This window comes from Procambarus clarkii, chromosome 65 (assembly GCF_040958095.1).
Source record: "Procambarus clarkii isolate CNS0578487 chromosome 65, FALCON_Pclarkii_2.0, whole genome shotgun sequence".
In the NCBI taxonomy this organism is placed as follows: Eukaryota; Metazoa; Arthropoda; class Malacostraca; order Decapoda; family Cambaridae; genus Procambarus; species Procambarus clarkii.
This window is the reverse complement of record NC_091214.1, coordinates 20,883,780-20,897,194: the sequence shown is the minus strand read 5'-3', so window position 1 is coordinate 20,897,194 and position 13,415 is coordinate 20,883,780. Positions and strand designations below refer to the sequence as shown.

At 38.0% G+C, this 13,415-nt stretch overlaps 1 protein-coding gene across 1 annotated transcript; it reads left to right on the top strand.

Moving 5' to 3' along the window:
• The first annotated feature begins 686 nt into the window (after positions 1 to 686).
• LOC123771073 (pre-mRNA 3'-end-processing factor FIP1) lies at positions 687 to 9,275 on the top strand. Its single transcript, XM_045763382.2, has 9 exons — positions 687 to 844; positions 1,975 to 2,062; positions 3,465 to 3,616; positions 4,622 to 4,731; positions 5,175 to 5,316; positions 5,563 to 5,733; positions 5,883 to 5,980; positions 7,187 to 7,435; positions 8,887 to 9,275. The coding sequence occupies exons 1-9, from the start codon at positions 731 to 733 to the stop codon at positions 9,023 to 9,025; spliced, it is 1,263 nt and encodes a 420-aa protein (XP_045619338.1). The 5' UTR covers positions 687 to 730; the 3' UTR covers positions 9,026 to 9,275.
• Positions 9,276 to 13,415: the final 4,140 nt, after the last annotated feature.

Here is a 13,415-nt window from a genome sequence, read left to right as displayed (position 1 = left end):
TCCCTGTAACTCATTTATTGCCAGGTGAACAGATGCATTAGGTGATAGGAAAAACGCACATCCAAACGCCTTTAAATATAATATCCTCATCCCCACACACTATAGTAAATAAATATAATAAAACAATAGAATATAGAATAGAATTAGATTATTATACCTCACGCCAGATAAGGAAATATAAGTACATATAAAAAATAAGAAATAGATAAGAAAATATAAGAAATAAATAAGAAAATATAAGAAATAAATAAGAAAATACAAGAAATATATGTACTAGCTCTATCTATAAATCGATCAATATATGTAAAATCTCTTGTATGTATGTACCTTACCTGAATAAACATTTTATTTTTTTTTTAATTTTAATTTTAAGTACCTTTACCTAAACGCTATGCGTATTAGTGGCTGTAGGTATTGTATGAACTATCTCTATCTTTAAATCCAACATTATGTATGTAACTCAATGTATGTACCTTTATCTGAATAAAAAAAAATCCTAAATCTAAATCTAAATCTATAATTAAGGTCAGTGACATATTACATACAAGCGCCAAGTGGAATCATATTCATCCAATGATAGTCCCCCAGGAGAAAATAAAAAATAAACAGACCTATATTAAATAAAACCGTTTTTGTTTAGTAATATAAGAGAGAAAAGGATGGTTGGAAAAGCGTAAATATTTAGAGTGAGGTTCCCTGTGGCGTCAGAGGTGCCGGAGCCACCACTAACATGGCCGACGTCCAGGATGACGACCAGTGGCTCTATGGCGACGAGAAGGACGACCCCAGGGAAGACGGAGAGATAAATGACAGACCTGAGGCTGACCCCGATGATGCCAGGAAGGTTAGACTTCTTTCAGCCCTTGTTGTTTTAGATTTAGCTACTCAAAACGAAGTGTTCATGTAGCACGGGCTATGGTGAGCCCGTAATATCTTTCAGCCCTTTTACAGTTCTGTTCTGAAGGGCAAGCTGTAGGGTGGGTATAGGTGACTTGTTTGTAACGTTTTAATTCGTGTTTTCCGGGGACAGGAAGCCTGTGTATCGCAGTACATTCACTCTTAAGGACGAACTACTGGCCTTCCTTGGCATGTAGTCTCACAACAGTTGCCTAGCTCCCAGGTACCTATTTATTGCTTGGTGAACAGAGGCATTAAGTGAAAGGAAACATATCCAACCAATTTTATCCTGGCCGGGAATTGAACCCAGGATTCCAGATTGGGAGTTGAGGACGAAGTCAACTGTACAAGACTCATTACGGTGGACAATGTCGAAGTTAATTTAGGAATACGAAGCTGTAACTGATTTGCTGAGGCATTAAGATGAGTCAAAAGATGATTGCCTTGCTTGTGACTGCTGATATATTGTGGGATCAACAGTACTAATTCTCTATACTCTTCAAATACATTAGTGCACTTTATGGTGATGTGCAATAAAATTATATGTGGATTTTCACACGGATTCATATTACGTCGTATCAAAGATGGTTCACCAACAGATTTCAAACCTAATAAAATCTTATCCAATGTCTACCTCACAGCCCAACCTAACAGATACAAATCATCACATACTGAAGACAATTCATCAGTGTATTTAAAGACCTAACAGCATAACCTAAGCTTATGCATCCCAACCTAATCCTAACCTAACAATATATACGGCTCATCCACCTGGGCTCTAGGAGACTTGAACCATGAACCCCACGCGTGTGAGGCAGAAGCTCTATCCACTCGGCTATGAATAGTCATATCATTTATATTGTATTTTTAAATGAAATTTAATTTTTCGTTCAACAAAATTTCAACAACACAATTCATTTAGAAACTGCTAATCAATATTTCAAAGTTTTAAATACTGTATTGTAATATAAAAAAAATATAATATTCCTGATTATAAATGTTGGTTAAAACTGTGACCTAGCAAAAGTTTTAATCCTTTTTTCCACGAGTTTTAAAATCATTTTGGTCTTATTGCAGGAAAATGAGCAGAGCAGAGATATGTCTGTGGAAGAGGGCAGTAGGGAAACTGAAAAGGAGAAAGATGGAGAAGATAAAGGAGATAAAGGTTTGTTAAGTCTTAAGATATTGCTACATTGTTGCAGAGTATTTATAGTACTTACTGTACATTAGTATTTTGGTATGTATTAAGATTTGCAATTTGGAATGTGTAGTATTCTGATGAGGTGGGATAATCCCCGGTGACTCCCAGTTCCTAAGTTCTGAGATCCTGGTAGGGCATACACCATTATTTACCTGTACTGTACATAAACATGACCTTGTAGCATCTGTGTGGTATATGTCTGGCCTGAATACCATGATTTTTACAATGCATTACTATATTTGGGAGCAGCACATAATTGATTTGAATAAGAGTTTCCTCCCTCCTCCACACCAAGTCTTAATTTGATTACATAATGCTGATATTTATAAATTATGGATATTTATAAAGGTTTGTCAACAATTTATATTATAGCTAATTATAATTGATAGCGAGATCTTTATTTTTTGTTTTTGATTTCTTTACAATAGCATTAGTTTTACAGGTGTGACAATATGCTGTACTTAGTTTTGCTGATGTGCGAGAGAGAATGCCAGATATATACATGGAAGAGGTAATGTAAGATGGCTACAGGCATCGAAAGGTATATTTAGAAATGGTAGAATGGGATGAATGTAGTAAATTTGCTGGATAATTGGGAAAAAATGCACCGATTATATGATTGATTATAAAAATTAGAAAATGTATAATGTGCAAGAATTGCAAAAGCATTAGGCTACTAACTGCAAAGTATGTGGCAACAGATTACAAAATTGGTTAATGTTGATAAAGCAGATTCTAAATGGAAGTTTTATGAATCATTTGCATTGTGAGAGCTTGTAGAGAAGGCATGTGAGAAAGCTTGTAAGGATGTACACGACTTTGTGTATTTGGAAAAAAAAGTATATACCTGTATTATAAAGATGTAGTGTGATGTAGAGATGTAGTGTGCAGAAGTTGATAAACAGCAAGACTAAGGAGGCTGTACCATGATGGTTTGTGTGTGGTAGATGAATGGACATTGGTAGACTGCTGAAGAATGTATTGGAGGGAATTTTGAGGTTAGGAGTAGAGGATTATTGAACATTATTTGTGTGAGGAAGCTAAGGAACCAAGTTGGGCGAAAGGGTTTTGGTAGATGGCAGCGAGTATATTTGTGCTGTAAATAAGAACTCGAAAAAGTGTGGACTGTACACCTAATTTTATGAAGTAGGTGGGGCACTGCTGTTGATTGATGGAATCTAGTAGTACTTGTTTTCAGGAATGCTATACAGTATATGAGATATAATACTGTAAATGGACATTTATAGTTTTGTAATATCCATAACCATTCACTATACTGTGTGTAAAATACCATATACTGTATGTGAAAGACAAAATGGGATTGTGGTGATATTTGCATGTACAAAGTATTCATATTTTTTTTTAGAAAAGGAAGGTGAAAAAGAGCCCGGCGAGAAAGGAGACGACGATGACAGTAGTGATGATGATGACCTCACTATTACCATTGGTGTTATCAAAACACAACCAGATATCATACAAGCTCCTACAGCGCCTCACTCGGCTAGGTTCCAGCCTAAGGTATGTTAACGAGTTATCTTAATCTTAGTACTGTATTAGAGTATCTTCTAAATCTAAGTTTTGGTGTACCACTGCACTGTGCACCTGTTTATTATGACCACTCTGTTGTGCATAGAAAAAGATAACTTAAATTTGTTCTAATGCTGTATTGTTAAAAATGCATTCCCCGATTATGGGGGAAAATTCAAAATAGGCTAGGCTGCAAGGACCGAAGCTATCTTGACATGATGGGGGAATGGAAAGAAAGAACTTTTGCTTGAAGACCAGCAAGATATTGAAATGGCTGACGTCGTCAAACAACTTTTGCATCTCGATCCCAATAACCTCCGAACTGCTTTCTGTGTACAATCTGCAACGCTTCATTGTGTACCATGTTGCCTCTCATATTGGAAGTGAGGCACCACACTTATTGACTTGCTGACATTTTATTCAATTTTTTTTTTCTAAACTTGAGGTATCATTAGTAATGCACATCTGTAATATACTGGAGATTTATTACACAGGATTATGCATCATGGTAATGAATAATGAGGGAGCTAGTCAGGATATCACCTTGTTGTTCACTAAGGGTTCCCACTGAAAATGTCTCAAGATAACTTATAGACAAACTGCCCTCTGCCTTGCAGCAAAATTGACATACATACAGTACTAGCATTGTTTATGCTTCAGTTCTCAATTTTGTTAACAGCTCGTCATAGCAATGTGGTCACCAATTAGTACTGTACTAGCTTTTTTTTTTTAAATAAAGTCACTTTTGGCATTACCAGTATATACAGTATACTTGTACGAAGGCTTTGCTATGTTGACAATATTTATTTGTATCACATTATAGCTTTTTACCTAGAAAATTTTAGAAACTGGCTCAATGAAGTAGAATGTATTATACCGTTAAGATTAGAGAAGTGGATAGATGATTTTTTCTTCGTTTTCAAGGTTATAGTTAATGTATAATGGTGTACTGTATTCATGTTGTGCAGTTTTTACATTTTATAATTGTTTTTGCAGGCTGCACCGAACACAGGCTTGAAGGATGATGATTTTACTTCTCCGGGAAAAATTAATGGGGTACCTATGACAGAATATAACCTTGCTGATTTGGAGGATAAACCATGGAGGTAATACTATCTAATGTGTAAAATAAACCTCTTTTTTATATTATTATTGTTCTAGGCTGTGAATTAACCTCTACTCAATGATATAATCTTTGTAGTAGTTTTTTCTTATTTTTTTGCAAACAAGTTTTACAGTTTGCCATAAACATTTGAGTATTCATGAGTTTGCATGGTGATAAATCATCAGTACCAACAGTGTAAAAAGATGAGCATAAGAGCATACACACCCAATTAGTCTCCACAAAGGCAAACCCCAAACTTAGTTGGTGTATACTGTATGCTGCTATTTTGGCTATATTAGATAAATTGGCATCAATGGGTTGACGTAGATGCATACACTCTGATGTGTTAAAAGTACACACAATGTATGATTATCATGTGAAAATTGGCTGCAGTAATGTAGATACCACAAGCATTGCTAAGTTTTTTTTTTTTTCCATTTTTAGGAAACCTGGAGCTGATATTTCAGATTATTTTAATTATGGTTTTAATGAAGAGACCTGGTTCAAATACTGCGAGCGTCAGAAGAGGATGAGAATTTCCGAGTCTGGTGCCGGTTTAACTGGTCTTGGAATTAGCGTGACCAAGGTTAGCTACAGGATATTTGACACGACTGTAGGTTTATAATATTTCTATGTCAGAGTTTAATTATTTATGAATAATATTTTGGTCAAACTAAAATAAAACATTGCCTTACAAATTTATTAATTACTGTAGTGTCAAATAGTTTAAATTTTTCTTTAGAGATATGTGTAATTTTAGTACTGTTCATTAATTCATAATAAATGTAACTGTTGAATAATTGTGTATAGTAATTTAAACTTTGTTTTTCAGCCATTTGGTAATGCTCCCAACAGCATTCCAGTGACAATAGTCAATGATAATAGTAAATACGGCGGTGCTGGAGCTCAGAGGCCGAAGGCAGGACCCCCTCCTCGTAATAAAATGGGACAGATTGACGTTATTGGTGGAACCTCCAACCCTAACAAACCGAGTACAATTCAGGTATTTTGTGATAACCAAGTTGGGTTAAGATATACTGTAGGTATAATGTTTGCTCTAATGCATTGTTTGTATTACTCATTTTGTTTGTAATATTTTAATCTTTTTCAAGAGGTTTAAATATACTGCATATTTAATTATATTTTTAATAGGTTATGACAGCTGACAGACGAGAGTACTCCAATAAAGTAATGATGAATGGTCCTCCACCACCATTGCCACCTAACCAGCCGGGCTACAATGATATGGAGTAAGTAACACTTCCGTGTTGATGTCTATTGCTGTTTTTATGGCACTGACACTACAGTGTGTGTTCGTCACTACACGCTACATACCTTGCCCCTCTCCATTCATCACCCATATTTGTTATAAGTCTTTAGGTTTTATAGAGTACTGCTCTATGCACAAATAGCTTGATTTATGAAGGATGTAGGTGCATATAGATAGCGGGTGGTTATAGATAGGCGCTGCCTCGTATGGGCCAATTGGCCTTCTGCAGCTACCTTTGTTCTTATGTTCTTATATAAAGTTATTCGGTAATAATGCCACATAAGCTTTAGATGTGCCAATATTTTTTGTTTGTGACAAGGGGGTTGTTATATAGTGATGAGTGAAGGTATACGAGACATTGCTGACATCTATTAATATAGGAATAATATTTATAAAGAAGTGTGTGGGTTGGAATCCTCCTTGTGGCTCCTGCTGATTTTTTTATCAGATGCATCACGTTAGTTACATCATGTTAGTGTTCACATTTATAAATACCCACATTATTACTTCAAAGGTAATTATTGAACAGGTTGTGTATTAGATAATACAAACATGCAAACTTTGGCATGTGTAGCTTATTCTGCTTTGTCCTGTGTATTTTTGGTAGTAGATGGGCCTCAGTCTGTGTAGGTGTGATAATCGGAGCACTGTTAGGGATCACTAAAGTCTGCATTAGGGGGGGCTAATGATAGACTGGCTTTATATCGCCTTGAACGTAAATAACAGTAGAAATAATGGAGTTTGTATTTCTGGGTGCCTTAAGTATTTACTTCACTTATTACAGAGCCTCAATTTGTTTTAAGAATGATATACACTTTGGTCACAGTGCATTGCAATATAGTAAGTATTCATAACTATAAAAAAGCTCCTTTGGTGCCAAATGTAAAAAATTTAACTTTGCAGTGGATTTTGTTTTCTTTGCCTGTTCTCTTGGCAGGAATTGAACACTTTACAAGGGATACCACTGCTGGAGATAAGAGCCTTGAATTAAACTTCTCTAGTACTATAGTGTGGCACTTTCTTTTGATAATTACTTTGCCTTCTATTGCACTTCATTGCTTCCTTGTGCCTGTTTACCCTATCTAATTTAGAATAATAGATGAGAAAATATCTATTCATGTTTTATTCAGTGCATTTCTGTTTAATTTTTTTTTATCCCACATGTTAATTTTATAATTATTTCCAGGTTTGGTGGTAATCCATATGGGGATTCATATTATTCAGGTGATACTCCATTTTATGGAGGTCCTGGATTTGAGAATCCTCCACCATGGGGACCTGGTGGACAACCTCCAATGCCAGGTCAGAATAATTGGGAGGGACCTGGAGGTGGTCCCCAAAATGTCACACCTGTATCAGGTGGAGCGGGTTACTTTGAAGAAGAATCTGTTAGTGCTCCACCAGCACCTTCTGAACCTGAGGAAGAAAGACACAGGTAAAGAGAATGTGTTTTGAGTTTAATTCAGAACTAAAGTTTTTTTTCCTTCCAGCTGTCTTTGTTCCAATAATCCTGGATCACGTGTTTTTCTACATGCCTCATCATCATGCACAACGCTAAAAACACACGCATTTCCTCAGTAGTTGTCTTTCTAACGTGTCATTCGAGAGGCAGGTAAAATTCCAGAGGCAATGAGTTGTAGAGCCTATTGGTTCATCTCTGCAATGAGATGGTCCATGAATGGCTGATCGAAATATGCCATAAAATAATCAATTTCAGCTATATCATCACCAGTATAGGGGAATAAGGGTATCACACCAACATCGGTCTTGACAAATGCTGGAAATTTGTGGGGACAAAATTGTCAATCCTCCAACATAAGTACACCAGTGTTTTTGGTTTTGGTGCCAACACCACAGCCTACACCAGCACGGGCGCCAACACCACAGCCTACACCAGCACGGGCGCCAACACCACAGCCTACACCAGCACGGGCGCCAACACCACAGCCTACACCAGCACGGGTGCCAACACCACAGCCTACACCAGCACGGGTGCCAACACCACAGCCTACACCAGCACGGGCGCCAACAACACGGCTCTGTCATCTTGTGCTAGAACTGTGAATGCCAGATGAGGCTGTTCTGCGTAGTATAAGCCTACCACGAACACCTGATGTTGAGGGCTCACTGTCATCTTTGTCCTCAAGCCACGTTATACGCTGACGCTTGCATGCCTTGGCGTGTTGCCGAGGCAGCAAAACCCCCGCCTTGTAACACCACATCCGCTTGTACTCAGTTCATCAACGCTGCTTGTATCCGATCCATGTCACTGAATCCAGAAAATTATCCTATATTATCACTTGGTAGAGACACGTTGGATGACACAGATGGTGATGGTAAATCATGTTGCAACGCTCATTTTGGTATGAAATTGTTCCTAATAGTATGCTTTAGATGGACATGTGCACATAAGGGCTAATTGAACAATATTGCGAATACAATAAGTTATAAACCACAATATAAAATATACAAAAAACTAAAATTTGTTGGACAGTACTTACCAATCCAGTGTTGTTTGTGGAGCACGACGTGGGTTGAACATTAGTTTTATTCGCTCCACCTGCTCCAGGAAAACATTTCCTGAAGGGCCAACCCATGTTTTTTATAGGTGGAGTGGATGGTGGGCAAGCATTACTGCTTATCAGCCCAGAATTGTTTCTTTCGATAGTATTTGCTGTAGCATGGTGCAGGACACAATGGCACATCACACGTCTTGCACTTGTAGTGTCCCCCCATCCCCTCCTTTTACCAGACATTCTGCACAAACCCGGATTTTTAGGAAATATTTTAATGAACGACGCAATGCTGCATCATTAGTGGGCAAAAAAAGTGTTAAGAGGGGAAAGGTGAACAGAATATTTTTTTATTGGTAAATGATTTTTCCAGATCTCGAAGAGGCCATAGATCCCGAAGTCGATCCCCAACACGTCACAGGCACTCTAGTCGACATCCAAGATCTCGTTCTCGATCACCATCTCATAGACACAAACGCAAGAAGTCGAAAAGGGAGCGTGACGCAGATTAACGCTTCGCGTTCTCAGTACAAACGTGTAATTTGTCATATTATGTGCTTTATAGAAGTAATATCTTTGTATCCATATAAATTTTGTTTGATAGTTTGTTAATTTTAATTTGTCAATAAATTTAAGAAATGTTGTATTGTAAAAAAATATTCAAAAAAATTTCATTAATTTTAATACTATTTCATTAGGTACAATAAAACCTTGAAATAATCCTAAATATAAAAATAAATCAGTATAGTTTACCAAATATAATTTTATTTGACAATACCAAGAGGGTCAGTAATATAGATGTACCAGACATTATGAAGGTGATGAATAGAACAACTGATGGCCACACCATCACCATATCCACCACTTCCTTTTATCTTCCCCTACCTTCAAATTAACTTGACTAGGCTCATCAGTTTACCATTAACCATTCTGTTATCACGGGTAAACCATATTGGTGTACTCAGTCTTGCGATATATCAACATTTGTATTCCTCGCCTCTGATCTTTTCATTTCTTAATCCGACTCTACGCATGCTTCTTGGATCATCCAGTTCTACTACTCTTAACTTGTGATTTTTCACATTCGTATCGAGCAAGCGTCAGTGCAACCATATATAAGGGTTGGCATTACCACTTCTTCATGTAACTGAATGTTGCATTTAACAGAACTTGGCCAAAATTGTAGATACTGTAACTACAGAAAGGCAAGGGCATATATACAGGAAGTTCAATGGAAGAGTTAATTCAAGGTGAATGCAATAGATGTAATGATAGAATTAATTGCCTGGAATGTCCAGGAAGTTGACGGGGGGGCAAAGCAAGCCACTGGTTCAGTAAGCCGTGTAAGAGCAGATAGCACCATATTCTCCTTTAGTACATAACAGTACTAAAGGAGAATATATAAATTGTTATCCTTTAGAGCAGCATTTCTCAACCTCTGCTCTGAGAAACCCCAAAATAACTAGTAGGTTAAATAGCCTAATTCTAATAATTTGTCAATGTATTTGAGTAATTATTATTTAATTTTTCTCACTTGACCACCAAGAGCAAAGGCAGAATCTGTCTCCTTTCTATTGTCAATGAAAGCTGTGTTTACCTAATGATGACCTGGAATTATTTTGAGGAAATGCCCTAGGGGTTGATATGGTCCCCCCCTCCCCCCCATCCTGTTGAGAATGGTTGCTTTAGAGCTTTCAATGTCAAATTAAAAACTAGTTAGCCCCTGAAAATCTGGAAAGGGGCAATTGTAGTCCCTGTCTTTGGAAAGAGAGAGACTGGAAGACTAGTGTCGCTAACCTACATCACTTGCAGAAATCTTGGAAAAAATAATCAAAGAAAATATTGGTGCACTTGGAGAGAATAAGCTTCACATGGAGTGGCAACACTGTTTCAGAGGGAAAAAGTCATGACAAACTTGATAAGGTTCTATTACAGGGTTCCCATCATATATCTGAGAAAAATGACTGGTGACCAAACCACACAACAGAAAATGAAGAAACAACTTGGTTTGATCATCATATCTTATTCTGTGTTATTGTGACATCTGAAAAAAAACATTGGGTCAACTATCAGAAATCCGTTGGGAGGTCGGAAATAGGCGGAGAGAGTGTTTAGAATCTAATGGGTGAAATTGGTGAAAGGTATGCCTTATGAACATGATTGGGTTTAATGGGGTGAGAAAAATTACAAGATGGTATGCCTGCCATTACATCAAGAACTGAGAAATGTACAGTTCATCAGTGAGAAAGCTAAGTTATGGGAAACTGCAAGTGTTATTAATTATGTAGAAATAATGATTAAAAGTAATTGAGAAAGTGGAGTGGGTGTGATATGTAAATTCTTTTGAATTTCTTTTGTTTCTAGCTGTAATTCTTTTAAATTTCATTTGCACTACAACTTGTCATGAAATGTAAATAAAATTAAAATTTAAGTGGTAACCAATACTATATCAAACACAATTGGTTTTAAATGTAAGATTTTTCTTAGTTCTATTGTATAGAATCATTCACAGTTAAGGGCACTGACAATTTGAACTGATGTAAGAAATTTTTAAAATGTTCTTAAGTCATGTTGATGCAAGAGAGGCATTTGAGAATTTAATGAAACCAGCCGGTATGACCTTTAAAAAGTTTATTCCAATACACTGAAACACCTTCCTAGTCACTCTGTCACTTTTAAACACTGTCCTAGTCACTTTTAATCTTTGCTTAATAGTGCCTTGTATTTAAGCCCGTTTTTCATAGCTGGCTTGCAGTGTAGTCGACCAGAGTTTACTGCAGGTGTGTGTTTATGCACACTCAATGTGAAAGTTTGCCTTACGGATGGTGGTCCATGATGTCCTGTTTCATCACAACTGCTTGGGATGGTTTTTGGAAGTTTACCCCATGTTTATAGCCATGTTTCTCTCTAGTTCCCTACCAGTGTGTTGTGCTGGGTCAGTTATCATCCAGGTAAGGCATTTCAGTGCCCTGATGTGGGGTTTTCCTAGGCGCCTCTTATGTTTCATGCCCCTTCAGCTTCATCGTGTACCGCTTTATTTCTGCAGTAGTGAGTCATGACAACCCATTTTTATGTGTAATTACTTTTAGGAGGCTTTTTCCTGAATTTTACCACAGGGTGCAACAGAGCAAGATATTTTGGAAATACACTTCGAATGTATAAGAAAAGTATCTTATGATTCATGTTTCATGTGTGGAGAGAGAGAGAGAATTCCATGAGGAAAAAAAAATTAGGAAACGTACAGCAGGTAAGCCTATTTTAATGTCGATCTACTTCTTGGTAACAGCCTGGTGGGCAAACTGATGCCAAGCATAAATGCTACAGTACTTGGCAATCACTATGGTGCCAAGTAGGACTTCAACAGTATTTGGACAAATTTTATATCAGCACTGGCTATTTCTTTCCTCTAGCAGATTTAAGACATTTGAGTTTTGCTGGGTTCCCAACCATGTCAGTATTACCTTAAATGAATGTGCAGACACTGCTGCTGAGGAGGGTGTCCACACTTGCTCTATTTCCAAAAAAGTATTCCTTATTCAGTCTTCTACCCAGTCATTCATTCCACAACCTGAGACCACTGGCAGAGTTGCTGTACAGGTAATAACTGTGCACTCTCAAAGGTAACATATCCTCTTGGCCTTTACCTACTACTGTAATAGACAGTGGGGGATACAGCTTTGGCTAGGTTACGTATTGGTCATACACATTTAACTCGTGAACATTTAATGGCATGCCACCATGCTCCTTACTGTCCAAACTGCATTGTCCCACTTACAGTCGTGCACGCCTTGTGGAATGTCCTGATTCTCACGATGATAGTACTGTATGTCTTATTTTCCTAATGTCCCTCAACAAAAACTTGATGATTCAGATACCTTTGACATCACTTGCTTTGTGTGTGATTTTGTTCTATAATTGGCATCCTCATTGATATTTAGCCCCTTTTGAATATCCAGACACGCTGATGTTGCTACACAAGTCTTCCCATCTAGGTGCTTTCTTTTGATAATTACTTAATGCTACTGAAAACCAGCAACCAGGAGGCCTGGTCGGCGACCGGGCCGCGGGGACACTAAGCCCCGGAAGCACCTTAAGGTAACCTCAAGGTACTGTAGTAGGTTCCAATATGTTTTTAATATATCTGTATTGTGCTGTAGCAGACTAAACCATGCAGTCAGGCATGATAGACAATCTAATGGTATTGGATGAGTCTTACATTAGGGAGAAATTTAATGTCCTTCTTGAGGTTATCTTGAGATGATTTCGGGGTTTAGTGTCCCCGGGGCCCGGTCCTCGACCAGGCCTCCACCCCCAGGAAGCAGCCCGTGACAGCTGACTAACACCCAGGTACCTATTTTACTGCTAGGTAACAGGGGCATAAGATGAAAGAAACTCTGCCCATTGTTTCTCGCCGGCGCCTGGGATTGAACCCGGGACCACAGGATCACGAGTCCAGTGTGCTGTCCGCTCGGCCGTCCTGCTCTGAAGGAAATTTTACAAAGGGACTCGCCTATTTTTTTTTAGATTAAATACATTGTATTGTTTATATAAATGAAATGATTTTTACTGGAACATTAGTAATTTCTACTCATGTATCATATGTATATTTTCTAGGATGAATTTGTTTGGACATTTGACCGTGGACATTTTCAAGAGGAAACTAGATTTATTACTCCAAGGAGTGCCGGACCAACCGGGCTGTGGTGGGTATGTGGGCCTGCGGGCCGCTCCAAGCAACAGCCTGGTGGACCAAACTCTCACAAGTCGAGCCTGGCCTCGGGCCGGGCTTGGGGAGTAAAGAACTCCCAGAACCCCGTCAACCAGGTATATGTGGGCCTGCGGGCCGCTCCAAGCAACAGCCTGGTGGACCAAACTCTCACAAGTCGAGCCTGGCCTCGGGCC